Below are 27,815 nucleotides of genomic sequence, written 5' to 3'. Positions count from 1 at the left end.
TTTTGCATCATGGCTTGTAACTCTTAAACTAAAACTTTTTACAAATCTTTATTGGGAATATGAATATGAAAATGCTTCCCGAACCATCACCGCTGCAGAAGTTGGCAGGTGCTGTTGTACTCTAACGTTTGAAAGATTGAATGTGCTTCCAATCTAGTCAGCAACTTTGCTATTAAATATCCCTTCATCTGTTTACAGTTTTGGATTGGTCTTTAAATTGGCCACTCCTTTGACATGTGTGTAGTGTGGCTATAAGGTTCGGCTCTGTTTATCTAGTGTGGTTCACACCCTCCTCAAGCACAGGACAGGGCAGGGCAGGAGATCCTGCAGAGAGCACCAGCTTATGACCCTCAGTGCAGGGACTTTGGATTGGTCTCTGAAAACAAAGTACCCCATAATGAGCACTGCCAAACTAAACCATAAAGCTCCCCTGTCTCTCATCAGCCCCACCTCCATCTTTCCCTTCTCCAGCTTCTTCTAGTCACAACACGCAGTGAGTCATGTAGCACGCTGCCCCCATCCCTCGCTCTGTTCTCCCCATCCCGCTGTCGTCAGAGAGCTGCCACGTCCCTCCTCTCTCCGCTCATGTCATGAATGGGCCGTCTCTCTCAATCGAAGTCTCACACACACCAATGTTGTTTTAGTACTGTTGAGATGCATCTAGCTTAGAATAAGGGACTTTATTGTTTTTTCTTTCAGTTTGCCTTCAAGTAACGAATCTATGTTTGTTGGTATTAATTAACTTATCTATAATAAGCTGACTAATTATTCTGCCTACTTTGATATGATCCAGTCCACTTTCATCAGCAGCTAGCAGTCCAGACTCTATTTCCTGAGAGTATTGGGATTTATAATCTACTGTTAGAGGATTTGAGTGTTTCTTAGAGTGTCTTCAGGGAGCATTGACTCCTCTCACTCACTGACCGCTAATGTTGGTGCCTTCGGCTGCTCGCCTCTGTCTTTTTGGTTGCTGTGGGGTCTGTTGCCATAGGGATGATGCTAGCGGTGGCGTTCACAGCTTGATGAGCGGTGTCATTGTTAGTAAGTGTTTGTTTATGATGGAGACTCCTACAGAGAGCCAGCAGTGTTGTCATGACTGTCCTCTAATGAGGCCCACTGAAAGGTCTGTCTGTTGTGCACGGATCTGGATTCATTTGAGTTTGTAATTGGATGAAGTGGGAAGTACTGTTTTTCAAGTGCTTTAGATGGCTGTATATTTCAAATGTTTTCAGATAGATTGTTTTTATGATCTAAAATTATAGACGTTTTTATTTCAATTCCATTTTCTTTGCAAAATATAAACAGAAAACTATTCATGATGTAAACTTCACTGATGATTTCAAGATTGATTGAAGTTATTTTTTCATATTTTGACAAATGATGCATGTTCGTCGGTCAGATAACATTATCTTAACAACCAAGGGAAAAGCACATTTTAAGATTAAAATGATTTAAAATAAGCCCAAACAACTAAAAATCAAGATATCCATTGCTTACTTTATATCACAACTTTTTTTTTTTTAAGAACCACGATACCCACAATTTCGGAAAACTAGGATTTATGAAATTATGTCATATTACAGTATCTAAAATTCAATATTTTTTATTTAAAGTCAAGTCTTCTAATACAGAATACTCCATGGCCATTTGTATAGGAATAAACATTTTTCTAGATATTCCAAGCTCCAAAATATTTTATTGGGTAGAGCAAAAATTGTGAGTAAAAAATAGGCCTACTTGTAAAAATCCTTAAACTTAATTCTAAATTACATTTTACACGAACTGGAAATGAAATGGGGCCTTTGAACCTTGTTGTAGGCAGTAGAGGACCTCAGAGTCAAAAAAGGTTGAGAACCTCACAGAAAAACCAAGTGTTTAGGTTTGCAGGGCATACAAATGAATGCACAAGATCAATGTATGTTACATTTTTGATGGCAGGTCTTTCATATTGGTGACTCTGTTAAAGGCTAGATTTTGCATCATTCATCCAGGCCCACATAAAACAACACACAACCACAGGATGTTGGTGTCCAGCTCTTTTTACTTTACTTTGGCTATAAGACTCAGTTAAGACTCAGCTTCCAGGAGGTTCTGTGTTTGCATTATGCATGTCCAGATAGCATCTACATTTTCCATTGCTCTCTTTCTTACATGATGTTGAACACACACACAGGAAGATAAGCTCGGTTGCATTTATAGAGCAGTCTGTTGCCGTTCTTCCAACAAGGAAGTGATTTATTTTAAACAAATGAAGGAATTGAATTGTGCATTAGCATACCCTCTAAAAAGCTTCTGGTTGGTTCAGCAGGCATAAACTGTTGAGTTTCTTGAAACACTGGAGCAGAGACCAAAAGATCTGTAGAAGGGCTTATATGTGCAAATCCTGGTATCAGTTTTGCAATCTTTCCTTCTGATGTGGGTGGGTAATCACATATCCCCCTCTCTCACACATCCCCACTGGGTTTGTCATCATGAGTTTAGTGGAGAAACAAAGGCTGCCTTATGCTGGGCTGTAAATGCAGATGATGTCAGTGTCATGGAGCGAGAAGTCGTGTAAGGTAGTGTGTCGTCTGTGGGTCCACTGGCATGTTTAATTTATCCAAACAAGCTGTGCTGCTGAAGATTTAGCTTGCCATCCTGTGTGTCTGTGTTGATTTGAAGAACTGGAGCATGAAGGAGGACAGTATTAAGGTGCATGCATCTCAAGTTCAGCTTTAAAAAGCTTTCAGGCTCTTCACTTCCTCATTGCAGACTTCTTTTTTTTCTTTTTTAATTGCACTAAAGTGACGTTGTTATATGATATTCTGCCTGGTTCAGTCCTTTAAATGCCTATTTTGAGGTGATTATTTCCAGTGACTGTGAATTGCATTGATCACTTGAGTAATTACGCACTTTGTATGGCTCTGTCTGTATTCTTTCGGTCTCCTTATCTAGGGCCTGTGAACCTTGACCTGACCTGCTCCAGCTGGACTCATCTCTGTAGACGCTAAAGAAACACACTTCAAACTCCAGGACCATGTCAAGTAAGCTTACTGCTGCATGAATACACTAAATAAAAATGGAAGCGTAGTTGTATTGTTTGTCAAACACAGTTAATCTCATCACATGGTTTTCTGTTCTCTTTAGCAGGTAATTACACTCCAGCCCCAGGGGCCCTTTTTCGGCCCTCACACCCAGCATGTGGCCCCAGGACATTTTGGCAAAGTACTTTCAGGTATTTTACTCATACTTTGTTTATAATGCTCGAAGTGGCAGATAAATGTTATTCTGTTATTGTATCATCATCATTGTTATGGGAAGTGGTTCATTTCTGAGAGATGTTGTTCTGACTGTTGCAGAAAGACCCCGATATGGAAGCAGAACTGCAGTATGATGAATTTGGCTTCCGGATCGATAGTGAAGGTTAGTGTGGGATAGGGCTGTCAAAATGGCTGAAAAACAAAATTATATTTTTTTTACTTAAATATTATAAACATTTGAATTTAAAATATATAATTTCAGTTATGGTGAAGAAAAGCTTTTGGCTTTAGAGGCCACAAGAGGGTGCATCGAGCAAAATATTACTGCACTTTTTTTTCAAAGTGTAAGACAACATGACTATCTGTGAAAAAAATAATATTTAAAGGGTACATAACATACACAGTTTCACCTAATCTCATGTTAAACTTCAGTACCTATAGAGTAGTACTGCATCCTTCATATATCCAAAAAGTCTTTAGTTTTATCAAATTTATAAAAGAAAAATACAGCTTTCTGGAATCTAAGCTTTCCGGAAAAAGCAGAGCTCCTGGAGGCGTGCCGTGAGTGGAGCTATAATACTGACGTTTCTTGTTGTTTCCATTAACATATATTCATTTATGTGCTGATTTCCAAAAAAAACTGAAATCTGATGCAATTGTACATGCATGAATGGGGTCTTTTATCACAGGGATCGCTCCATGTCCAAACGTTGTGCAAATCCAGTGTCGACTTGGGCCTTGTTTATAAAACATTCGTCACTCAAATGACCAGAACACACAAAGGCACTTGATACACTCCGTTGCTGACCCGGAAAAACAAACTGCATCCACTATTCATGTAATGCTGGGTTCTTGGGGAAGCTGAACACGGTAAACTTTCCCTCAAATCCAAAAATGCTCTTATTTGGAGACATTCTCGAACAAATCCTACGCAGCGCTGCTGACGATTTTGAAGCATGTTGATGTGCGCGGTCTCGCTCTCCTCTGTCCAACGTGTGTCCAACTTTGGCCATGTTTAGCACAAGAATCCATCTCTTTAACACTGCGAACAACTCTGAAAACATGAACACCATTGTACCCCCCCTTTAAAGTAATGTTTATAAACCAATTTTAATCAAGTGGCTTAAAAAAAACTATAAACCAAACAGCATCATGTATGTATGAAGTTTAATACAAAGGGTTGAAAGACAATCACACCGAGTACATTTTTCATTTAAAAACACAAGTTTCAGTTGGATGGGGAATAAACCCGCCGTAAAGTTTCAAGATATGTTTTTTCAAAGTTGAACTTGCATTAATTTTAAATGGCTTTCTAAACAAACTCTTTTTGTATGAGATGCGAGTGCAACGGTGATAGATGTCCCTCTAGAAAATGCGCGAAAATACGTTTTTGCATTTGAATGTGGATATTTTAAATTCCAAGAATATATGAAATTTGAAAAAAATTTATTGTGGTGTTTACTAACGCTGTGTTCGATACATCGATTTGCCGATGTATTGTCACAAAGATTTGATGATACGAGTATCGATACAGTTGGCCCTGTATCGATATTGTGGCACATGTGCAGCAGTGGACCGCGCTTAATTTGAATATGAGAACACTGCTTAAAATGGAGTAGAAAAGTGTGAGGTTTCGAAAAAAATTATGAATGGAGAATAATATATTGGCTACAACAATGTTTAATCTGGCCGCAGAGGAATACAACTGAGTTGCCTGATATAAAGAGACGTAATCTCCGAAACAGAGCTGCCCACTTGCGTAATACAAAAATATCTACTAAATGATCTACTAATCATTGTCAACCTGGCAACCATGTGTATGCACTCTCTCTCCACTATGGATAAACGGGCTCGCTTTCTGAAAACACAGGTTAGCTTGCAGTTTAGCGATCTCCACTTCAATATTCTATTCTCAGAAAAGTGTAATTTATCAACTTTTCATTTATGTCAGAGACAGAGAGAGGGAGGCTGCGTATGTATGAATTACCACCGTTTTGTCATATTTCTTTATTAATATTTTAAATAGTATAATATTAGTATAATAGTATAACTCATTTTATTAGTATTCTATATTTTATTTTTTATTTTTGTTAAATGTAGAGAGTGCATTAATTTGTTCAATGATAACCTACCAGCAATGTTAAGATTTTTTTTTTTTTTTTTTTTTTTTTTTTAGATATATCATTATGAGTGCATTAATATTTTTGGACCTCTAAAACAAGATCCAAGCAATGAGAATGTTGTACCTGGTGAGGAGTTCCGCATGTAAACATGAAAACAAATGCCATTACCTATATTGTACTTTGGTAAAGTTATGGAGGCCCTTCATAATGCAGAGGTCAACTGCCCGCTCTGTCAATAGTTAGCAGTGGCCCTATCGATACAGTGTTTAATACACAGCTGTTAAGTCTCATCTAGAGCCCCTTTCACGCTGCACGTTGGTCCCGGAACATTGCCGGATTGCCTTCTGTGTGAAAGCAAACACGTTCTGGGATTGATTCTGGGATCGATCCTGGGTTGGGGACATAGTAACATTGCCGGGTTCAGTCCTGGAACGAGCTCTGTGTAAATAAAAGCCAGAACTAATGGCGTGTCGTAGTGATGATGCACGTTATCACGCAACGTTTTTACCAGGTGTTTTGAAGGCAGATCAACGTTTGCATCAAAAAGTCTGTGCAAACTGTAATGAAGCAGAGATCAGTTAGTTACTCACTGTCCACGCTGAAGCTGAGATCGTTCGCCAGTTTAAGTGAAAGTATAACGTGCCTAGCGTTTTCGACTCGTACATTACACATCTCATCCTGATTGCACATTAAATAACGGGACCTTTACGGGTTGTGTGTGAATGCACTCACAGATTCCAGGAAATCACTGGCAGTGTGAATGAAACAAAATCTAACGATCCGGGAACAATTTCCGGGACACATTACCCGTGTATTATCTGGAATCTCAGTGTGAAAGTGGCTTCGTACTGTCTTTCCCCATATTTGTCAGGAGTTAAGAGTTTTTTTTCTGCTTCAGACGGGGTTGAGACAAGTAAATGGCAGCGTGGTGAAGGGGCTCCTCAGAAAGAGGACCCTCAGCAAAGACTTCGCTGGCAGGCCCATCTGGAGTTCACCCACAATCACACTGTAGGAGACCTGACTTGGGACAAGATCTCCCCCACCCTGGCTTGCTCTGACCGCCTTCGGACCCTTGTGCTGGGGGGCATACCACACAGCATGAGACCACAGGTCAGCACTGAGAAGCTGTTTATCTACCCTCTAAATGTTCTTTTGTTTGTGGTTTTACCTCACCACATATTTAAGGCTATCTCTGTATTGTTATACACCATCAGGCGGCTGATCTGCTGATGTAATGTTCCCATGGCAATCATGTTAATGCTTGAGGTATTCTTAGTGTCACTGTAATACGACATGATGTCTTGGCAGTACAGTATCTTGTTGATGCTGTGTTGCTATTTTCAGAGATTCCCATGAGAACAGCAGTGCGTTTCAGATCTTCCAAGTGCACCTCTGCTGGATCTTTGTGTGTTTATCTGTCTTGTTCCTCATTGTCTCCGTCACATGTATTCCCTCAGATGTGGATGCGTTTGTCAGGGGCCCTGCAGAAAAAGAGAACATCAGAAATCTCCTACAGGGAAATCGTCAAAAACAGTTCTAATGAGGACACCACAGCAGCCAAACAGGTACACGTCATCTCAGCCACAGATGTGATGTAGTCAGAGATTTAGTTTCGTTTTTTTTATTCGGTTTCCACAAAAGTTTTCGGCAGCACAGCTGATTTAACACTGATAGTCATAACAAAAATTTTCTTGAATCGGCATATTAAAATGATTTCAAAATCAGATTTTTGACTTTTTCTTTTCAATTTTAAGCTCAAATTCATTCATGCACTCACCTCAGACTTTACATAGACGTGTTCCAGTATTGTTTTTAATATGCTCGTCTCTCTGTCTGTGCTGCAGATAGAAAAGGATCTTTTGCGGACCATGCCCACTAATGCGTGCTTCAGTAACATGTCGAGTGTGGGGGTGCCCAAGCTCAGGCGAGTCCTGAGAGGACTGGCGTGGCTGTATCCAGACATCGGCTACTGTCAGGGCACAGGCATGGTATGAAGCGACCGGATCACAGACTCTGTCTCTCTGCTCATCGAGTGTCAGACTCTGAGGTGTGTGTGTGTGTTTGTCTTTGATACAGGTGGTGTCCTGTCTGCTGCTGTTTCTGGAGGAGGAGGATGCTCTGTGGATGATGTGTGCACTGATAGAGGACCTTCTACCTCCCTCATACTTCTCCTCCACGCTGTTGGGAGTTCAGACCGACCAGCGCGTGCTCAGACAGCTCATAGTGCAGTATCTGCCGAGTCTAGACCAGCTCTTACAGGAGCATGACATTGGTGAGACACCAACAGCCTCGAAAATATTTAACGCAAAATGCTTTTTTTATTTTTATTGCTTTTGCTCCAAAGATTAAAAAAGCGTTCAGATGTTCATGTTTTCCCTCTCAGAGCTTTCTCTAATCACGCTGCACTGGTTCCTCACTGCCTTTGCCAGTGTGGTGGACATCCGCATCCTGCTGCGAATCTGGGACCTGCTCTTCTACGAGGGCTCAGTGGTGCTCTTCCAGGTTACGCTGGGCATGCTGAAGATCAAGGTTGTTTAACTTTATCCAAAGACTTCTATCTTTCTGTTAACTAAGCCTTCGATGGTTAAACAAGGCAGCGATGAGTGTTTGATACGACACACTTGTAAATCAAACTGGTTTCTTTATGTGTTGTAAAGGAGGAAGAACTGGTATCATCTGAGAACTCGGCATCCATCTTTAACACCCTCTCAGATCTGCCCAGTCAACTAGAGGACGGGGCGGCAGTGCTGGGCGAGGCGGTGCGTCTGGCAGGATCTCTGTCTCAGGAAAGCCTGGATGCTCTCAGACACAAGCATCTTGCCTACATCCTGGCAGAGCAGGCCCAGCTCAACTCCGGCAACTCCCATTCCCTCCACACCAACCTCAACAAGGTTGAGAGCATGAACAGTGTCTTGGATCATCATATGTGATGCTCTTATTTAGACACACTTACAATATACAAATTGTGAATACAGACTCATTTGTGTGTGTCAATTGTCCAGGTGGTCCGCAGACAGAGCCTGCGTAGGAAATCCACCCTGAGCTCGCTTCTCTGGGGGGAGGACGAGGTGGAGGCGCTGAAGGCCAAAAACATCAAACAGACGGAGCTGGTGGCAGCACTGAGAGAAGCCATCAGTCGGACCGCAGAGCACTTTCACTGCCTGGACCCCCGCAACTGCAGCACTGTGAGAGCCACGCGATCACATGAATCACCTTTTACAATCTGTCAGGAATAATTCAATTAGAAACAGAACATTTGCACTGAAACGGCAACACTGACTCATGTACCTGGTGACTCACTGACTTGTTTTGTTGAATTGTGCAAATTAGGCCTATGTATCAAGAAATTAGCGACACACTCGCATTAGCAGTAAACAGACCACCATGAGTCAGAGAGAGTCTCGAGTTATTAATCAATTATAATCATTAAGTAGTCAGACGTCAAACCTGACTTCACATTTGATATTGCTGAATTTAGGGCTGCCCGATTATGACAAAAATCATAATTGTCAATTATTCCCTTGAAACTGTAATTGCAATTATAAATTACGAATATCACAATTTACATTGAATTATGTTTATATCATTGTTTGATGCAACTGCATGTCGTATTTTTATATTTAAATAAACAAGCTAAAAACACTCTAACTGAAAACCTTTAGTGCTTTCTATAGTATTAAGCCTCATATGTCAACTATACATCGGATTGGTTTCTTCTTTAAATTAGGAGAGGAACTAGCTGAATTTCTCTCTGTAGTTGCCATATTACACACATAAGCTAGGGGAAGGAAACTCTTGTCCAGCTTACTCCCTCTCTCACTCGCTCTCTAGGATTTGACTCCGGACTATTCTATGGAGAGTCATCAAAGGGATCACGAGAACTTCCTGGTTGTGTCTCGGAATCGCCGGAGACGAGCCAAAGCCTTGCTGGACTTTGAGCGGCACGACGATGATGAACTGGGCTTTCGGAAGAATGACATCATCACTGTGAGCACCTGCTGTTTCTGTCATCTAGACATGTTCACTGATGCCTTGCCTTTGTTCCTCGACTCTTATCTCTGTGTTCATTCTCAGATCATCTCACAAAAAGATGAGCACTGCTGGGTTGGGGAGCTGAACGGCTTGAGAGGTGAGCTGAGATGTGCTTACCAGAAGCATTCCACATTTCTTTGATTTTCTCAAATGGTTCCGACTGGCACTTATACCCTACACGCAACTCATTACACCAATCGGTATTTCCCACAAACCTTTTGTCCCATTAGGCTGGTTTCCTGCTAAATTTGTGGAAGTCTTGGATGAACGAAGTAAAGAGGTAATAGCCTTGCTTTTGGATTGTGTCTGTTAATTCCTGTTAATAAGAGAAAAATCTTAACTGTCTCCTGCACACGTTCCTGTCGTTCAGTACTCTCTGGCTGGAGACGACACTGTAACTGAGGCAGTCAATGACTTGGTCAGAGGCACATTGTGTCCTGCTCTCAAGTCCATCTTTCAGCACGGCCTGAAGAAGCCCTCCATACTGGGAGGACCTTGTCACCCTTGGCTCTTCATCGAGGAGGTAGGAGCAGATCGGGTTTCCTATGGAAAGTTATGTACATTTAGATATGTGTGCGAAAGAGTTGTGTGTGTGTGTGTTGATCACAGGCAGCCAGCAGAGAAGTGGAGAGAGACTTCAACTCGGTCTACTCCAGACTGGTGCTCTGCAAGACCTACAGGTGAGACATGTAGCTACATTAGATCTCGTCTTCTCTAATTGCCTTTATGGTGCTTCGCTCATATGATATCCGCTTCACCTCTTTAGGTTAGATGAAGATGGGAAGGTGCTCACACCTGAAGAGCTTCTTTACAGGGTGAGTTTAACAAATAAGGAAACCTGATCAAATTTGATCAGCGTTTAGTGTGGTTGAGCACTTGTTTCACGTTTGTACACCGAGCATCTGTACACTCTCTGTCTGTGATCTTAGGCAGTGCAGTCTGTCAACATGAGCCACGACACTGCACACGTTCAGATGGACGTCAAGTTTCGCTCGCTCATCTGTGTGGGCTTGAAGTAAGTCAGCCTGCGGTGACACCATCTCGCTTTTGTTCTCTGTTCCCATAATGCAAGCGTGTGTGTTGTGTTAGTGAGCAGGTGCTGCACCTGTGGCTGGAGGTGTTGTGTTCCAGTATGAGTGCCGTGGAGAAGTGGTACCATCCCTGGTCCTTCCTGCGCAGTCCTGGCTGGGTTCAGATCAAGTGTGAACTCAGGTAAGACTGAGCCGCTGCTGATGGGCTCAAATGAGCTCCGAATGTCTTCAAATAGAAACTGACACATACAGTTGAAGTAATAAAGACATTTTCTCATTTGTTATTGGCTCATTCCCTGTAAAATCAACCACATTTTCCCGGCTCAAATTTTTATTTTGTCAGTATTGTTCTCAAGAAAGATAAACACGTAGTGATGAAAGCCAAAATATTAAACCATTGATCTTATTTTCTTCTTTATAGAGGGGAGTCGAAAGGACAATTTTCATTTGAGATTCAGAGATAATTTACAGTTGGGTTAAAATGAAAAAAGATGGCAGCATAATTTTGTTATTTTTACAGAGATTGGTAGCTCTGTTAGTGAAATCTGATGGCTTTAGCAGTCTTTGTTGCAATTATATGCCAATGGTGAACTTTCGAAAATGGGGAAAAGGCACTTTTAATTTTGTTTTTCTCCAAAGTTTGCTTGCCTGTAACATAATAAGTATTAAAAACATATTAATGCCCAATTTTAGATAATGGCTCTCAACAAACTTTCCGTGTTTACATTACGTGTTCTCATAACCCATAGAGATTACAAATTGATCTGAATGAATCATTACTAAATGCTCTCAATTATTTGGTGAATCCTGTATGCCAAAATGACTTCCATAAATGTTCTTTAGGTTGATTTGAGTGTATTACTGACATGGGTTTGTATGTGCTACTTTCAGAGTTCTCTCAAAGTTTGCCTTCAGTCTCTCCCAAGACTGTGAGCTGCCTACCAAAAAAGAGGTGAGAGATTGGAACTACCTCCTCACATTCACTCTGCGTCTCACGTGCCCCAACACACACACCTACACACAGACTAACATGCATCTGCGTGTTTGTCTGCCATTCCAGAAGTCTCCTGTTCTCAAATCAGAAGTGGTGGATGTCTTGGTGCAACATCACCTCTTTAGTTGGGACCTCTAGGTAATGCTGGTAACTAGTTAGTAGCCGCTGCTTGATAAGTGTCTGCGGAAGCAGTCAGTGCTGGTAGTTGTAGTAGTGCTTGGTGTGTTCTGCTCTCCTGTTCACTGCTGTTTAAATAGTGCCTTCACATAATGCCATCTAAACCTTTAAAAACCAGTTCAGCAGCTTTTGTGCCGAATGCTAATGAAACTCTAGAGCAAATACTACTCTCCATTATGTTTGGTTCAGACAAAAGCTTGGATCCCAGTGTGTTTGGAAAAATAAAGGCCTATATGACTAAATGGCAAAAAAAATTTTGCTTCAGGGGCAGGTTGCATAAACGGTTTAGACTAGTCTTTAAAAATAACTGTTTAGTCACTTACCCCCATGTCGTTCCAGACCAGTAAAAGCTTCTTTCGTCTTCGGAACACAATTTAAGAGATTTTAGATGAAAACCGGGAGGCTTGTGACTGTCCTATAGACGGCCAAGTAACTTACACTGTACACTTACACTGTCACGGTCCAGACAAGTATAAAAGCATCGTCACAATAGTCCATCTGCCATTTTTTGGTTCAACTGTAACATTATGAAGCAACGAGAATACTTTTTGTACATGAAGAAAACATAAACAAACATTTTATTCAACAATTTGTCTCCTCTGTGTCTACACATCACCATAGCGCAGCGCGGCTGACACAGAAGAGCGAAGCTGCTTGCATTAATCGGATGTTCTCTAAAATGACGCCACGCTGATGCGGTGATGTCTGACAGACTTCCTGTGATAAGTTGCAGTCACATTCAGAGTGAGAGTTGCCAGGTGTTTGAATGATATCCTCTCTTCAGTCTGGATTTAGACTTGATGCTGATGGAGGTTTTCACTGTTGTCTGGAAGTAGACTGGGAGGCATTTCCTGGTGTTGAGATTTCCTCAGTGACTCCACATTCACCTGAAACGTGTCACCATTAGCGCTAATGTTAGCTTGTAGAGGATTCTCTGCTCTGACCTTTAGATGTGGTGTTTCTCGCGTCACATGACCTTGTCTTGAGCTCTGATAGAGTACAGTGTTTATTTACAGCAGGAATACTGAGCACAGCCATTTGTTTTGAAGTAGTTCAACCATTCAAGGCAATGGAACATCATTTAATCAGCGGAGTGCAGATGTAAAGACACCTTACCAAATGTCTGACTTTACCCCACGTGTTTTCCAGGAGAAGGAGCAGAGGCCATTGAAGGAGGGAGTTCAGGACATGTTGGTGAAGCATCACCTCTTCAGCTGGGACATTGATGGCTAAAGCACCACACACTTCCTGTGAGCTGCAAACACACAGACCAAATCACTCTCCATCTGCAGAAAAACAGGGATCTGAAACACCTGAAATTCATCTTCATTCGTTGTAAAGCTTTAGGTCACATGGCTGAATTGTAGAGTGTTTGTGTGTTATGGCTCAATAGTTTCACTCTTTGCGACTCTTGTAAGAGTCTGTTTGTACAAAGGAGGAGTTCTTTGCCAAGATTTCACACAGAATTAGACTAAAGAAAGACAACCTGCAAACACTTCCTTTCCTCGGTCATGAATGAATGTAGGATTTAAACCCCTTTGTCCATTTACTCTTGGTGATCTCTGGAGAGTAGGAAAGACGTCAGTCCAGCTCTGATGCTCCAGAAAGATCGTCTTGAAGAGCTAATTCAGTGTCTGAATGATCATGCTTGTGTATATCAGACGTGTACAATCAGAGGTTAAACACATTTTCATTATCTTCAGAGGACTTGCCAATTATGATCGTTTCCAAAATAGCTGAATAATAAAAAAGATATCCAGTGTGTACCACCCCACATGCGTAACACCCGTTACATCCACAGCAAACTAATGAAGGCATTGACTTGAGTCGGGTCTCTTTCTCTGGTGTGTGCTTCAGACGCTGGATTGAATCTGCCTCAACATGAAGGACATCACCGATTCAGTGCTGTTGGTGTGGCAAGGAACCAGCTTTGTGTTACATATTTCTTATAAACCATGTAAAGTATAAAAAGAGAAAAATAGTATTTAGCTTTTTTTTTTTTTTTTTTGAGATATGAAAAAGAAAGGTCCAGCGCTGTCCAGTCTACATGGAGTGCTACATGGGCCGTTCTGAAAGAGCTTTGTGTGTCTTCTCTGCAAGAGCCTGCTGTGGTACAGACGTTAAGAGTACGTGACAGAAAAAGCCTCCACTTTATCACTCTTGTAATTGGTAGACATGGTTGTTCTGAACCAAAAACTAGTCCGTAATGGTTGAGCATGACCAAACTCACAGGGCTTTAAATCATATCCACGATCACTGATAATGTGTACGTAAATAAATATCTATATCTGTAAGAATTTGTGTGCTTTTGTCTTTTTGTGTGTGTGTGAGAGAGAGAGAGAGAAAGAGAGAGAGACTTGTTAAGTGCCACTAGGCATAATCCCTAAGGTCTTCAGTTTGAGATTGTTTAAACTCATATGTTTTTGTAAAAAATATTTCTTGTAGTCACAATAAAAGAGAAGACAGATCTTTATTGTGACGTACAGTACATTCAACTGACATTTATTGGAAAAATACCACAATTGATCAAATATGATTTTCAAAAAAAAAGCAATAAAAAAATGTGTCAACATGCCATTTCATAATAATAATAATTATAATAAATCATGAGTAAATCAATTTGTTTCAGGCATAGATGGCTTCCTGCAACCTACAAACTCAAGATACACCTGCATGGATGAACTGACAAAGATGATTATTGTCAATCTCCTGGGCTACACTTAAAAAAGACACCACTAGATGGCACAACCTTGAAATGGCATTATTCATAAAAAACGGATGTTGTGCATAGGCTTGGTTCTTCTCATTGTGAATGTGTTTGACTGAATGGAGGCGAATCTGAATGATAGCTTGCAGTCTGATGTAAGAAAGAACTGATTTTAAACCGTTCACACAAAAATTGTTAAAATGAACATTTTCATTTATTCACCGTCAGGTTATTCCAGTTTCAGTTTCTTTTCTCTGCCGAACACAGACGATATTTAGAAAAATATGGGTAACCAAACAGTTGAGGAACCCATTGACTTCCACAGAACGGACAAAATTCAATGGAAGTCAATGGGGTCCTCAACTGTTTTCCTTCTATTTTTTTCTTTATATACACATATATACAGTATATATCTTCTTTTGTGTAAAAACTGAAGAAATACACTTAAAAGGAGTTGAAAAAGCTTGAGTAAATTATGACAGGATTTTCATTTTTGGGCAGACTTGATTTGAGAAGTCCGTCATTCCCTATCGAGAGAAAAGACTGGAGGACTCAGTTATGACATTTGTAAAAGTGAAACAGGCATGAAGTATTCACAAGAAGGTTGATAAAATCATTTATAAAATGGAGTGGATTTTTAAGTTTGTCAACTAAACAACTAAATGATTGATCGTCTCTGAATGTAAATGTAAAATGCTAGACATCAGTAAAGTTATACAACAGAGATACCTGCTCCATCTTTAATGCCACAGAGGAGTATTTGATCGAACACATGATTAGATAACAAGAAGCACACACTGCTGATACTGGGAACATCAGTTTATTTGTATATTGGTATTGGAACATGAAAACGCAGAGAATGGTCCAGGTATATTGCCTCTAAGGTGTGAATACTAAAGCTCAATAAACAGTAAAGCCATTTGAAAGAAATTACAGCAAGTGTTCTGAAGGCCTATAGATCACAGCTGGAAAAAAAACAAGTTTGATAAAACATTAAGAACAACTGGCACTGGTTTGTAAAGTTCCCCAATCATGAACTATTAGACACATCTTTATAACATTCTGTTCTTCGTCCCTTGCTGTGTGTCTGAAGTATATTCCCAGATCCTGAGCCAGGTCTGTCAGGCCTGATAACACTCGAGTGATCTGCTCCGCTTGACCAAGGATTTGGGCAGGTGTAAATGAACTGTAATATGAGGTAATTAGGATTGAGTGCGATTAGATTTCGAAGCGTGTTTACTTGCCAATTCACATTTCACACCAAACTAGCTGCCAGCAAACTTTGCCGTCCCAGTGTCCTCAGCCCCCACTGAATTCAGCTCATATCACCTCCCGAAAACATCTGGAACCCATCCACTTCATGGTCCACAATAACAATGCTAATTCTAATTAAATGCAATTGTGTGACAAGTCTTGTTAATAGTCCCTTAAAAACAGCTACATAATGAAGAGTTCAGCCGCCAGAGCTTTACATCATCTCCATTGCGATTATCCTAAAAAAGATTGACAGTCATAGAGCAAGTACATGATGTAATGTTCAGCGAGAAGAATGGACTCAATGTTGACATATACAGCCAAAACAGATCCACTATGCAGTATGTGTCCTATTATAGTCTCAAAATCTACGGTTTATACAGTCTACAAACACACACACATCTTATAATAAATTAAAATTCACAAAACAATGTGCAAGTTGGTTCTGTGAACTCTTAAGCCTGGTCATCAAAGTGGTCTGGTCCATGTGGGCAGGTGAAAGGCATGAGTAAACCATGGAGGGTGAACTGGACTCCTGAAGGCGCGAGTTTAGCAGCCCCCGACCACGCCGGCGAGGGTCACTGTGGAACCGCTTTGAGGTTTGCCTTTGTGCCGCTGACCTCCTCGTCTTCTGCCTCCAGACTTTGGCTTCAAAAGACAGGAGGAAAGAAGAAGTTAGAAGATGATTGCTGACCTTGAAAACATTACACTTGACCCTGCTGTGCCAACATCTACCACTTTATACTGCAGCACTAAAACATAGTTACTAATAATAAGCAGCAGAACAGCACAAATTACACACCAAGTACATGAAGTGTACAGGGTTAATACAGTTAATGCAACCTAGAACTGAAACCATGAACTGAAAAAAAAAATAAAAAAAAAATTTACATTTTAATTTAGCTAGCTGCTACAGCAATGTTTCTGTACCAAAAAAAAAACTACAAATTAAATACAAATTATATTAAACTATATAGACATTAAAAAAAATCTAATTGTATCTTATCTAAACAAACAGAATTCAGAACATAATTAATTATAATGGAAATAAAAACAAAATTGAAAATTCAAAACATTCATTTAAAAAAAAAAACTTTCATACTAAAATGTTAGTTCTTCATTAATAAATATCAGATTTTTGATTACTGATAAATATTTGATTTACAAATATAACCAAACATTAAATTTCTCTATGCAGCTATAAAAAAAGATTTAAATTTTGTTCATTTGAATTTTAGACGGATCAATTTAAAATGTAAACGTTTTAGCTTTTGAGATGGTATTCAGAAATTAAATCAAAATTACATTAGCCAAAATTGTTTTTATTTTTAATTTACCTTCACCTCTATTACAAATAATAATAATAATTTAGAAAAAAATGCAAATATTTAAAATACCACACAAAAACTTAAATCTGTCACATGCAAAAAAAAAAAAAAAAAAACTATTTTGGTAAATGCCTAAAATTCAAATTTCAAATTAAAATCCAATTATTAATTAATCTATCAACCAAACAGATCACTGTATGTAACATTGGCCGAGAAAATTAGAACATCACACAAAATAGTAATCTGTGCCTGAATGCACAGTTACAGGAACACTAGAGTGTTTCATATTTTGTGCACTGGGACAACTCCCAAACTAGCCAATATTAAACACGACACCCTCCCGGTCACAAGCCTCACTCATTTCCATGCCACAGTATCATTTGGGTAAAAGATTCATCGTGCACTGTGCTTTCAGGACGTTGAGACTCTAGAAACAGCACGGCTCCTGCGAGGGGGTAATTAGCAGTCTTGGGAATGAGTGAGTCACTTGCTGTCCCTTGTTTTACCTTGTTCTCTTTGTTTTGAGGCTCTTCCTCCATTTCTGTCTGAAGCAGTAAGAAGTGTGAAACAAAAAGGTAAACCAAAGCAAAAACGGAGTAATTTATGGGAAATAAAGAGGGATGAAATGAAAGCACAGGTGAAGAAAAGCAATAGAAGAGCGTGATGCAGGTGAAGCAAAAGAAATATTTCATGTGAGAATTAAAAGGAAATGAAAACATGGAGTAAAGGGAAAAAAAGTGACAGAAAGCAATTAGACCAGACAGGAAAGAACAAATCACCAGTACTTATAAATCGAAGCATTGCACATCTTATATTTGTTATCCGTCCCCTCATCTGTGGTTATTACCTGTTGTGGTACGTTTTGCTGGGCGGCTGGCGATCCTGTGCTACCGCTCTCTTCACCGGACGGGGCCACTCCATCCTCTCTTCTCGCCGGGGCTTTCTTTGTTGACTGCATCTTGATTTGCGGAGGTTTGGAGTTCGACGGCTGATTATTTGTTGACAGGAGCAACTACAAGCCACAGGAACAAAAGTGATCAACTGCTAAACGGAAAATACTGAACCACTTCCGTGTCGTAGCCTACACCCTCGAATGAAGCTGACCTTGGTGATGGTGCCCACAGCTTTAGTTCTCCCCTCTCTGAACACCAGCCTGTGGTCTATGTGCAGGTACTCTGGGGTTTTAATGAAGCGGAAGTGTACGGTAGCTTTGTCTCCTGTGCGTAAGCAGTCGCTGGTCATAGACAGGATCGTGGCCGTTTGCCTGATGCTACCGCAGTGCACTGTGGGAAGGAAGAGACATGTGAGAGAAATGGTACAAGATCAATCTCATATCTACATTTAGGAGCGTGCAAGGGCATGTTCTCTCACCCATTGCTTGATATCTCGGCGAGATGGTGGTCGGGTGATGTAAAACTAGTATCTCAGCCTCAAACTCCCAGTATGCCTGCGGGTTTAATCGTGGGGACACCATGACCATGCCTTTCCTTATTGAGGAACGCTTGATCTGAAGGAGAGAGAAAAGAGGAGGAATGTTGTAATGAACGACAAGATAAACGAGATCCCATTCATGAACAAATGATTCAGAACCAGCTTTTAATGTGTCGGTCGAAACGACTCCTGACTGAGAGAAACTGATCCAGAGTAAATCGCTCAAATATTGATCTCTTACTTAACGGATGATTCTGTCAGGAACTGTTAGCTGTAACTAATAATACATATTCACAACATTTAGCAGTGAGGTCCAACTGTAATTTAAAGTGCCCCATTATGCCATCTCCAATATTTTCTTTCACGCAGTGTGCAATGTAGCTGTATGTGAATGTAAATGACCTGCATAGTTGTACAGCCGAAAGTGCACGATAAATAAAGTTATTGTCTCCCAAAATAAAGAATCGACTCTGTACAGCCTAAAGTCCTTAGTCATTTCAAATCCCACTTAAATGGGTAACACATTTGTATGCATGCATGCATGTTATCCTATTGTAGGAGACTCCAAAATCAGTATAGGTACCGTCAAATTTGCAGAATAGGGGCACTTTAAACCAGGGCTCTGAACCGGTTCAAGGAATGAAAACTAAATAAATTTTGCCAGGAACAGGAACAGAAACTAAATCAAATTTTATAGTTCCGAACAGAATCGAAAATTTGAAATGGCCATTAACCGGTTAATAACGTTATTTTATCGTTCCATTTAATATTTGAAATGTATTTTCTTTAAAGTGTTGTATTCCAGCAGTACGTCCTATGCAAATGTGACCCTGAAGCCAACGAGTGAAATGTCCGCTCAGCTGTGAACTCATCATGGACAAGTCTCAATGCACCACACTTAGAGTTTATCTGAGGATAGTGTGAGATTAATTCAACAGATCACACGCACCTGCAGCGCTTCTGTGAATGGAGAAAACAGAAAAAAAAAAACTATAGGATTACATAAAAAGGAATATAGGCATATCATAGGTTATAGGTTAACATCGATTCTGCTCGGAGTGAACCGATTGAATTTTTTCGTTTTCAAGCCCTGCTTTAAACAGCATTTGTTTCCAAACAGGTATAAATATTCATACAAAATGGTTACTTTATATATTTGTCACAAATATAATCAGGATCACTAAAGATAACTTCTCAACAACCATTTTATTGATCAATTCTGTAATTTGTTGACTAAATTAAGACTTTCCCTGCTAAACTGAATTGTCCAGGTTTTTGTGTTTTCACTGTTACACACTGGGGGGCACTATTACACACCTTCTGAATAAGTCCACAATATCCTGATCAACAGGAAAAATAGGAAAAATCATGCAATGATCAACAACCAGCATATGAATGAAGACTACCTAATGTTACAGAGTGAAAATGTAGATACAGGAAGTGGTACAGTGAAGTACTATGCAAAATTTGGGGGTACTGATGGAAGTGACCTAATGCATAGTTGCTTTGATCATTGTAATAGTATGATCCATATATAGTATTTGATAAAAATGCAATGTTCTCAGCTCAATTTTTTTATGAAATTTTCTACATTAAAGTGTTGATAAAATAATAATAAAATGGATTTATTTGTTTAAAAGTATAGGCTATGTTCTTCATTTTGACGTATTGCATGTTCAGATATTCAATACAATAAAATATTCTGGGGGCCATGATGTTTGAGAGGAAATTATAAAAAAAAAAAAATGCTGGCAGTGGCTTGCGACTTTGTTCAAAAACTCTAGCAGGGAAAATTTTAACTTGTCTCCTAAATATTTAATTCCATTTAGTGAAACACAAACCTTTTTCAGAGCAAAAGAGGCCGTCTGCCCACCACGGACCTCTTTCACAGGCATCCTCTTGCGGTGAATGGATTTGACCGTGATGGTGAGGAAAGCGCCCAAAGGGTCTGGTCCAAGAAGCAAAGTGTCATTGAGTCGAATCAGCCCTCGTAACGTGGTCCCAGACACTACTGTTCCTACACCCTGGCCAAAAATAATTGGACCGATGAGAGAGGGGACACATAAATATCTAAACGGAGACAGACAGCGTGCTTACTGGTACTGAATAGGTGTCGTCTATCTGGAACTCAGCAGGCTCGTGGTCTTTGAATGAGCTTCTGGAGGAGAGCAGGTTCAGGAACATCTTCAGCAGGTCCATGTTCTCCCCTGAGACGTTCGAGATCTGGAAGATGGGACAGATTCTACAAAACAAACAAACATATGCAAGTCTGGAGAATAACTGGGATAAAGGTCAGCGAGAAGCACAAACGTCACGTGTATTGTGGGGCAGCATCACCTCTCAGAGCTGAAATTGGATGCGGTGACGATCACATCATCTTTATTTTGGACCAGGACAGGGATCTTTCTGCAGCCTGGAGACTTTAAGATCTTCTGCAGGAGCTTCAAGGTCTCTGAAAAGACAGTGTTACATTAGTATAGCAGTGCCTACCGCTTTCCGTAATTCACAGTCACTTAAGAAATGCCGTTATTATGGCTGACCTTGAAGAATATTAGCTGGACACATGTCAATCTTTGTAACCACCACAAAGACAGGAACATTGAGAGCCAACGCCAAACCCAGGTGCTCTTTAGTCATGCCAACAATCCCTGCATTACTTCCGATCTGTGCAAGAGAGAAAAATGGAGTAAATTTAAAGACATCAACACTCATTAGAGCACTCTGTTACAAATCCTAATAATCTGCCCACGTCGGCAGCACTTTTACATCTCACAAATGTGCTCCAAACATCAAGTTCAGAAGGAAATGTCTATTACAAATGTATTTTAATCAGAACTAAAAATGTTTTTGTTTTTAAAGTTAACGAAATAATAAATCAATATGGACTATTTAAAATGGTATTTGTTGTGCTTGTTAGAGTATTGAGCTCTTAGCTGAGCAACATGCTATTGACATACTATTAAGAATAAACCATGAGCAACAGTGAGTCTAGTCACTTCTCATGTGGCTCACTCGTGCTCATATTTGGTTCGGATGCTGCCACTGAAGGAACCAATTACCATCAGCATGCAGAAATCAGGCAGATGGCCGGTCATTCCAAACACAGTAGTCTTCAGGTACTTCTCATGGCCAGCGAGGTCAATGAAGGTGATGACTTTAGAAGACTTCTCGCAGATCTTGGTCCAATCCAGGCTGCCTCCGTGACTGTCGGGTTTGTTGACTACCTGGCCTTCTTGATCAAATCCCAGGATGTCGTTGCCCACGCTGCTGGTGCGGCCACTCTCCATTTCATGCTTGTGTCTGAAGAGCTTCTGTCGTGCGAAGCCACGTCCGTTATCCAGCTCTCCATGAGTCAGCACACCCAGCAGAGTGCTCTTACCGGCGTCCACGTTCCCCACTACAGCCACCCTGAGGAAAACACCATCACGACTGAGTCAGTAATGCATCATGGCTACAGTCAGTAAGGGAAAAGTTTCTTAGAACATGGAAGATGCATTAAAGATGCTCCTTTAATATGATAGAGCAGGAGTCATATGAATCATTGATATGCTCCACTCCTGTAGAAAAGTTTGGGGTTGGCAAGTTTTTGAAAGACGTCTCTTATAGGGTTGTGACAGTGAGGAAATTTCCCCACTGGTTAATTCATGCGTGACAACAGCGGTAATACTGATATCACCGGGGCTCGAGTCTGTTGGGAGTTTTCCCTCTTTTTCCTCAATTTCCTTTTAAATGGCTTATAAATCCCTTTCAAATTAGCCCCAGTTTTGCATCAAGTGCTTGACTGGACAACAATAACGCAGTACAAAGACAAACTCACAATGAAACTAAACTTTTATTTACAAAACAAACAAAAATAGACTAAAATAATACCAAACAGGTGCTTTAGCATTTCATTTCGAAAGTGAACCTTCTTCCATCATCTTGTCTGCCTCTCCTCACTTACTGTCAGTCAGCTCGACTCACTTTCCTCATGTGATGAATGAAATCTATGATGTGACTGTCGTTTGACACACTGCATTTATTTTTACTATAAAAAAAATCTACATGACGGAGGGGGACGGTGCATAAGTGACATGACCCGTGACGCAGCTTAACATCGGTAACACCATCAACATCGTCTTTCACAGCAGGCCTAGTCTCTTCTGCTCACCAAGACAATGTTTACTTGATCAAAACTGTCAAATTGTGAATTATTTAAAATGTACAATCTTAAAATGTAATTTATTACGGTCATTGCAAAGCAGTCATTACTCCAGTCAGTGTCACATGATCCTTCAGAAATCACTCTAATCTACTGAGTGCTGCTCAAGAAACATTTCCTTTCATTATTATCAATACTGCTTAATAATGTGAAAAAAAACTTGACAAAACTCCTTAATGAATAGAAAGTTCAAAAGGACTTCATTTATTTGAAACAATTCAGTAACATTAGAAAGTGTCTTTAAATGTCACATTCTATCAATTTAATGTCTCCTTCCTAAACGCAAGTTTTCAATAACTATGTTGTTGTCATGTTCTTTTGGATGAGCTTTTTTGATCTTTTGCATTGTCAACATTCGTTGTTTGGAAAACAGCAGCCTGGACATTGTACAGAACAAATCATTTTATGTTCCAAAAAAAAAAAAAAAATGATCTTTGAGCAACCATGAGCACATGAGACCAGGTGTTTATTTTGGTTCAACTGAACTGTCACTCGGTCTCATCACTCACCTAACCTCCAGGAAGTCAGCTTCTCCCACTCGACGGCGAATGAGGTAATCTCTGACCTGGCCGCCAGCTTCGGCACGCTCTCTCAACAGGATGAGGTCTGCCTCGATCTGCTCGCACATGGACCTCACTGTGGCCACAGACGCCTGCATATCGCTCTCATTCAAACCATAGTCTCCTCCATCTGAAAGAGTGAGACAGACAAGCTGGTGGGTATTCTTAAAATAAATTAATACAATGAGTCTTAAGGCTCTCCTCTTAGTTTCTCACCTGAGCCCACCCCCAAGACGTAGATGGTCTCCCCGCAGCCCTCGTCCATCCTCTCACGCAGCTGCCGTAGTAGTGAGTCGTACTGTTCCCCATTGGGACTGACCAGGGCTAGCTATGAAACATCACAGAAATTAATCTTATTAAACACAGAACGACTGTGGAACAACATTTCTTCTGTTTGTTACACTCATAAATGCAGTACAAAGACCAAGTCTGACTCAACACCAGTGTAAAAAGTCATCAATGGACTTGAACAGAGTTGCCAGACTTTACTGCATGTTACATCAGTCGTTATGAAGAGTAATGCTACACAAGCCGAAGTGACGAAGGAGCTTCATGCAAAAAAAACACAGCGCTCAGCTCCAGCCAAACAAAACCAGATCCTCCCCTCAGTCTGAACCTGTCTGATGAATGAGAAGAAGGCAGCTGCCACAGCTCCCACGTCCTTCAAGGTTGAGCACGGGTGGATGTGTGTAGACCTAAACTAGTTTATGAACAGCTGACGTGTCACCGCACGACCCGGCTTGACATGCGATACATCTTCTAAATCTATTTAAGATAACATTTCACTAATTCTTGTTTAAATATAATGCATATACTACTTATAGCACCGTCTGTACTAGTAGGCAGTATGCACTAGTACTTATTTCTTAGCTATTAGTAACCATGCCAATAATAATTAAGATACATTCTTCATCTTACTAATCATTTGTCACGCGTCATGATTAGTCAGAAGGGTTCAGACATTACAAGTTCAATTAAAAATATTACTCAAAATATTACAATTACTTCTAGCATGCACACCAGTGTCTAAAACAAGAAAAGTGATAACATATACTATTAACTATTTTAATAGTTGCTGGTAACTAAGAAATAAATACCAGAACTAATAAATAGTTATTAGTGAAACTGGAATAGGTGCCGAAAACAATCAAATTCATACTATTTGGGATAAATAGTGGATGAGTGAAAAACAGAACCGACATGTTGTTGTTTAAACCTGTAATATTGTAGTAGTTACTTGTATATAATAATTAGCTACTAGTGATATTGATATGCAGGTTAGTTATTTTCTTGTAAAAGAGTACTAAATTAAATTAAATAAAAAATTAAATGTATGCATTTAGCCGAGGCTTTTATCCAAAGCGACTTACAGTGCATTCAGGCTACTACAGTAGATACTATTCAGATACTAGCTTATCATCGTGTTCAATAATCAGAGGTTATATTGCCAGTTTGATTATTTTAGTAACAAAGTGATACTATTATAATTTATTTGTATTTTTAAGTTAAAAAAAAAAGTCATTTTGTTGTAAGTTTAGGTCATTTGTATAAGTCTTTATAATGTTTATTTATTTATTTACCTTATTAAGACTGAAATATTTTAGAACATAGTGTTAAACCAAATTACAATTTTAAAAGGGGTTTCTTGGCAAAGAGTTTTCAGTTACCTAATTTCAAGGAAGGAAAATGTTGTACACCGTTTATGTAAAAAAAAAAAAAAAGTTTGCACCATAAACAAAAACAAAACAAAAAGTAATAAATTAATAAAATGTGCTTCCTTGTTCTCCGATCTATTTATCTCCTCCGTGTCTCCCTCTTCAGAAGGGAAATCCCTCTGTTGCGCTGATATTTCATCAGGTATTGTGATGGGAGGCTGTCATTTCTTCAACTGACAAACTGTCCATATTTCATTCATTGGAATTAATGCAGATTTGCGGTATATAATCAGCTTGTTAAATAGCTAAACCCCCAAACAGATGGACAAATCAGAAAGCCATAGTTTAATTCTGCACTACGACAGGTGCATATGATATCATACAGACGATACGAAATGTGTTAAAATATCGCTAAAGGTACGTTAGCTGGGTTAGCTTAGGTTTACAGATGCAATCACTCAGTGGTCAGCTCGTAAAACTGTACGGTTTGAGATTTTCACAGAAATTAAAAACATGATTAAAACTGTCCTTTAAAAATTCCAACGTGTAGTCACTAAAAATACACATTTTTGTAAACGCATTAATTTACTACGATTTGGCTGACTAGACAAGTTTGAGGCCTACCTTGCTGGAGAAGTCGATGCCGAGATCCACGACCTCGCCGTTGAACATCTCCCCGTCCTCGAAGAACTCCGCCCCGTCATCCTCGCCGCATCCCCGCGCCGGAGCAAACATGCTAGCGGGGACCACAGACTCCGGTAACCCTATGGCTCCGGGATTAAAACCCGGATCCGTCGTCGTTGTTGATGCCATCTCCGGGGCAGATGTTTTTAAAATCAAGCTAAAACAACTATAAAACGAGGCGGTTTTGGGGGAACAGTTGTAAGCTGATACAGCACAAACACATTCAGACCGTAACAACGCTCGCCGCTAGGCTAAACCTGCCTCGTCGAGATAAACATGTATCGCTACATGTTACTGGTATCACAATAACACGCTAAACTGATAACAGAGTACACCAGAGTCTGACAATCTGTCACTGCCCACGTTTAAACGTTAAGTTAAAAAATGTTGTAGAAAATGAGTCATGTGTGCTTTTCTTCTTCTCATGAATTATTGATGAGCGGTCTAGACCAATCATTTTCTTCAGAATTATAATCACGTGTGTTATCATCCAATGAGAGTTCGTGGGCGGTGCATGTCATTACTAATAAAATATATTTACAATGCAAATTATGCAACATTTAGTTCTTAAGTCCCAAGGTTTGTTTTGATAAATGGTCGACAGAAAATAAAATAAAATAAAAATAATATAATATAATAATAGTAATAATAATTTGAAAAAATTGTTGAAAAAAATAAAAGTCAGACACATAAAGGATATCAGTAGCCTATGCTATTTAAAAACCAGCGAGTAGATCACGGACAGTTTAGTTGACCGTCTTCAACACGCAGTTGTGTAATAACTGAATCCACGTGTGATAACAAACCCTGTGACGAGAATATTACACATAAAAGACTCACCTGATTATCTTGCTTGTGTAACTTAAATGAACTAAATTACTAAACGTGTCATCAAGAATCTGAGGGATGTCAAATCAGGCTCACAAGTCAGGTAGCCAAACATGTTATTTCACCCCTTTCAGATGGTATTTAAATCTTAATTGTTCAGCTGATTTAATAATGTAAGTAAATGTTAGTATTGTACTGTATAATGTTTATTTTATTTGTGATAATATACTGTCTGGATCATTGAAATCTCTTCAGGTTTCTGGACCTTATAAAGGCAACGTGATAGGAGCTTGGCTGATGTGGCTGCATTGTAGGGCAGAATTTAGGGGCTGGTGAGGTGCTCTAGTCGATGTGGTCCTCCTAAAAACAAAAAGCAAGCAACCCGACCAGAACAATGGACACAACAACATCATGTCTGACACAAAGAGTAAACAGTGCTCTGTCAGCATAGTTGTAGAGTGCAACTTTTTAATGGAGCCCTGGCTGAACTATCATTCTTTTCCCTACATTCCAAGCAAGAAATGTTAGTTCTTAAAACATTTTAAAAATGAAAAATATATACAAAGATTAATTTTAGAAGTCAATAGCTCTGAGAATAAATGTAATTTCAGGTATGGTGGTGCTTCTCAATAAATTAGAATGCGGAGGAAAAATTCATTTATTTCAGTAATTCGACTCAAATTATGAAACTCTTGTATTAAATAAAATCAATATGCACAGACTGAAGTAGTCTAAGTCTTTGGTTCTTTTAATTGTGATGATTTTGGCTCACATTTAACAAAATCCACCAATTCACGATCTCAACAAATTAGGATATGGTGACACACCAATCAGCTGATCAACTCAAAACACCTGCAAAGGTTTCCTGAGCTTTCAAAATGGTCTCTCAGTTTGGTTCACTCGGCTACACAATCATGGGGAAGACTGCTGATCTGACAGTTGTCCAGAAGACAATCATTGACACACTTCACAAGGAGGGTACATAAACCTTCATTGCCAAAGAAGCTGGCTGTTCACAGAGTGCTGTATCCAAGCATTTTAACAGAAAGTTGAGTGGAACGAAAAAAAAGTGTGGAAGAAGAAGATCAACCAAGAGAACTGCAGCCTTATGAGGATTGTCAAGCAAAATTGATTCAAGAATTTGAGTGAACTTCACAAGGAATGTACTGAGTGACTTTTGAAAACTAAAGTCACTGCATCCGTTTACCAAGAAATCTTGGAGCATTTCATGCTTCCCTCTGCTGACCATCTGTTTGAAGTTTGAATTTTGAAAGGAGAAACAAGAGACCAAACAATACAGATGAGCTGAAGGCCACTGTCAAAGAAACCTGGGCTTCCACACCACCTCAGCAGCGCCACAAACTGATCACCTCCATGCCACGCTGAACTAAGGAATTAATTAAAGCAAAAGGAGCCCCTACCAAATATTGAGTGCATGTACAGTAAATGAATATACTTTCCAGAAGGCCAACAATTCACAAAATGTTTTTTTTTTTTTTTTTTTGGTTTTATGAAGTATTCTAATTTGTTTAGATAGTGAATTGGTGGGGGTTTGTTAAATGTGAGCCATA

At 39.7% G+C, this 27,815-nt stretch overlaps 2 protein-coding genes across 3 annotated transcripts; one reads left to right on the top strand and one right to left on the bottom strand.

Annotated features, from left to right (window-relative positions):
* Window positions 1-2,216: 2,216 nt before the first annotated feature.
* LOC113047270 (small G protein signaling modulator 3-like) lies at window positions 2,217-13,886 on the top strand. Its single transcript, XM_026208622.1, is given in 22 exon segments — window positions 2,217-2,691; window positions 2,935-3,023; window positions 3,127-3,147; window positions 3,150-3,214; window positions 3,339-3,402; window positions 6,261-6,472; window positions 6,820-6,927; window positions 7,207-7,350; window positions 7,439-7,634; window positions 7,746-7,891; window positions 8,020-8,253; window positions 8,365-8,547; window positions 9,194-9,349; window positions 9,437-9,491; window positions 9,625-9,674; window positions 9,765-9,917; window positions 10,004-10,074; window positions 10,161-10,209; window positions 10,324-10,409; window positions 10,484-10,606; window positions 11,317-11,377; window positions 12,746-13,886. Coding segments are annotated over 21 exon segments (2,268 nt in total). The 5' UTR covers window positions 2,217-2,691; window positions 2,935-3,016; the 3' UTR covers window positions 12,830-13,886.
* Window positions 13,887-15,107: 1,221 nt separating this feature from the next.
* On the bottom strand, window positions 15,108-25,848 carry LOC113047263 (GTP-binding protein 1-like). 2 transcript variants are annotated; one of them, XM_026208618.1, is made up of 13 exons: window positions 25,357-25,848; window positions 23,294-23,405; window positions 23,027-23,207; window positions 21,376-21,724; window positions 20,857-20,980; window positions 20,654-20,768; window positions 20,414-20,558; window positions 20,158-20,340; window positions 18,257-18,392; window positions 17,990-18,168; window positions 17,733-17,897; window positions 17,392-17,430; window positions 15,108-16,205 (listed from the first exon to the last, which is right to left on the bottom strand). In XM_026208618.1, exons 1-13 carry the CDS (start codon window positions 25,543-25,545, stop codon window positions 16,107-16,109), a joined length of 2,016 nt encoding a protein of 671 aa, XP_026064403.1. In that variant the 5' UTR covers window positions 25,546-25,848; the 3' UTR covers window positions 15,108-16,106. The 2 variants fall into 2 exon arrangements, with proteins under 2 accessions (XP_026064403.1, XP_026064404.1); XM_026208619.1 differs by lacking the exon at window positions 17,392-17,430.
* Window positions 25,849-27,815: the final 1,967 nt, after the last annotated feature.

This window comes from Carassius auratus, chromosome 28 (assembly GCF_003368295.1).
Source record: "Carassius auratus strain Wakin chromosome 28, ASM336829v1, whole genome shotgun sequence".
Classification (NCBI taxonomy): domain Eukaryota; kingdom Metazoa; phylum Chordata; class Actinopteri; order Cypriniformes; family Cyprinidae; genus Carassius; species Carassius auratus.
This window is presented reverse-complemented; position numbering and strand designations above follow the sequence as displayed.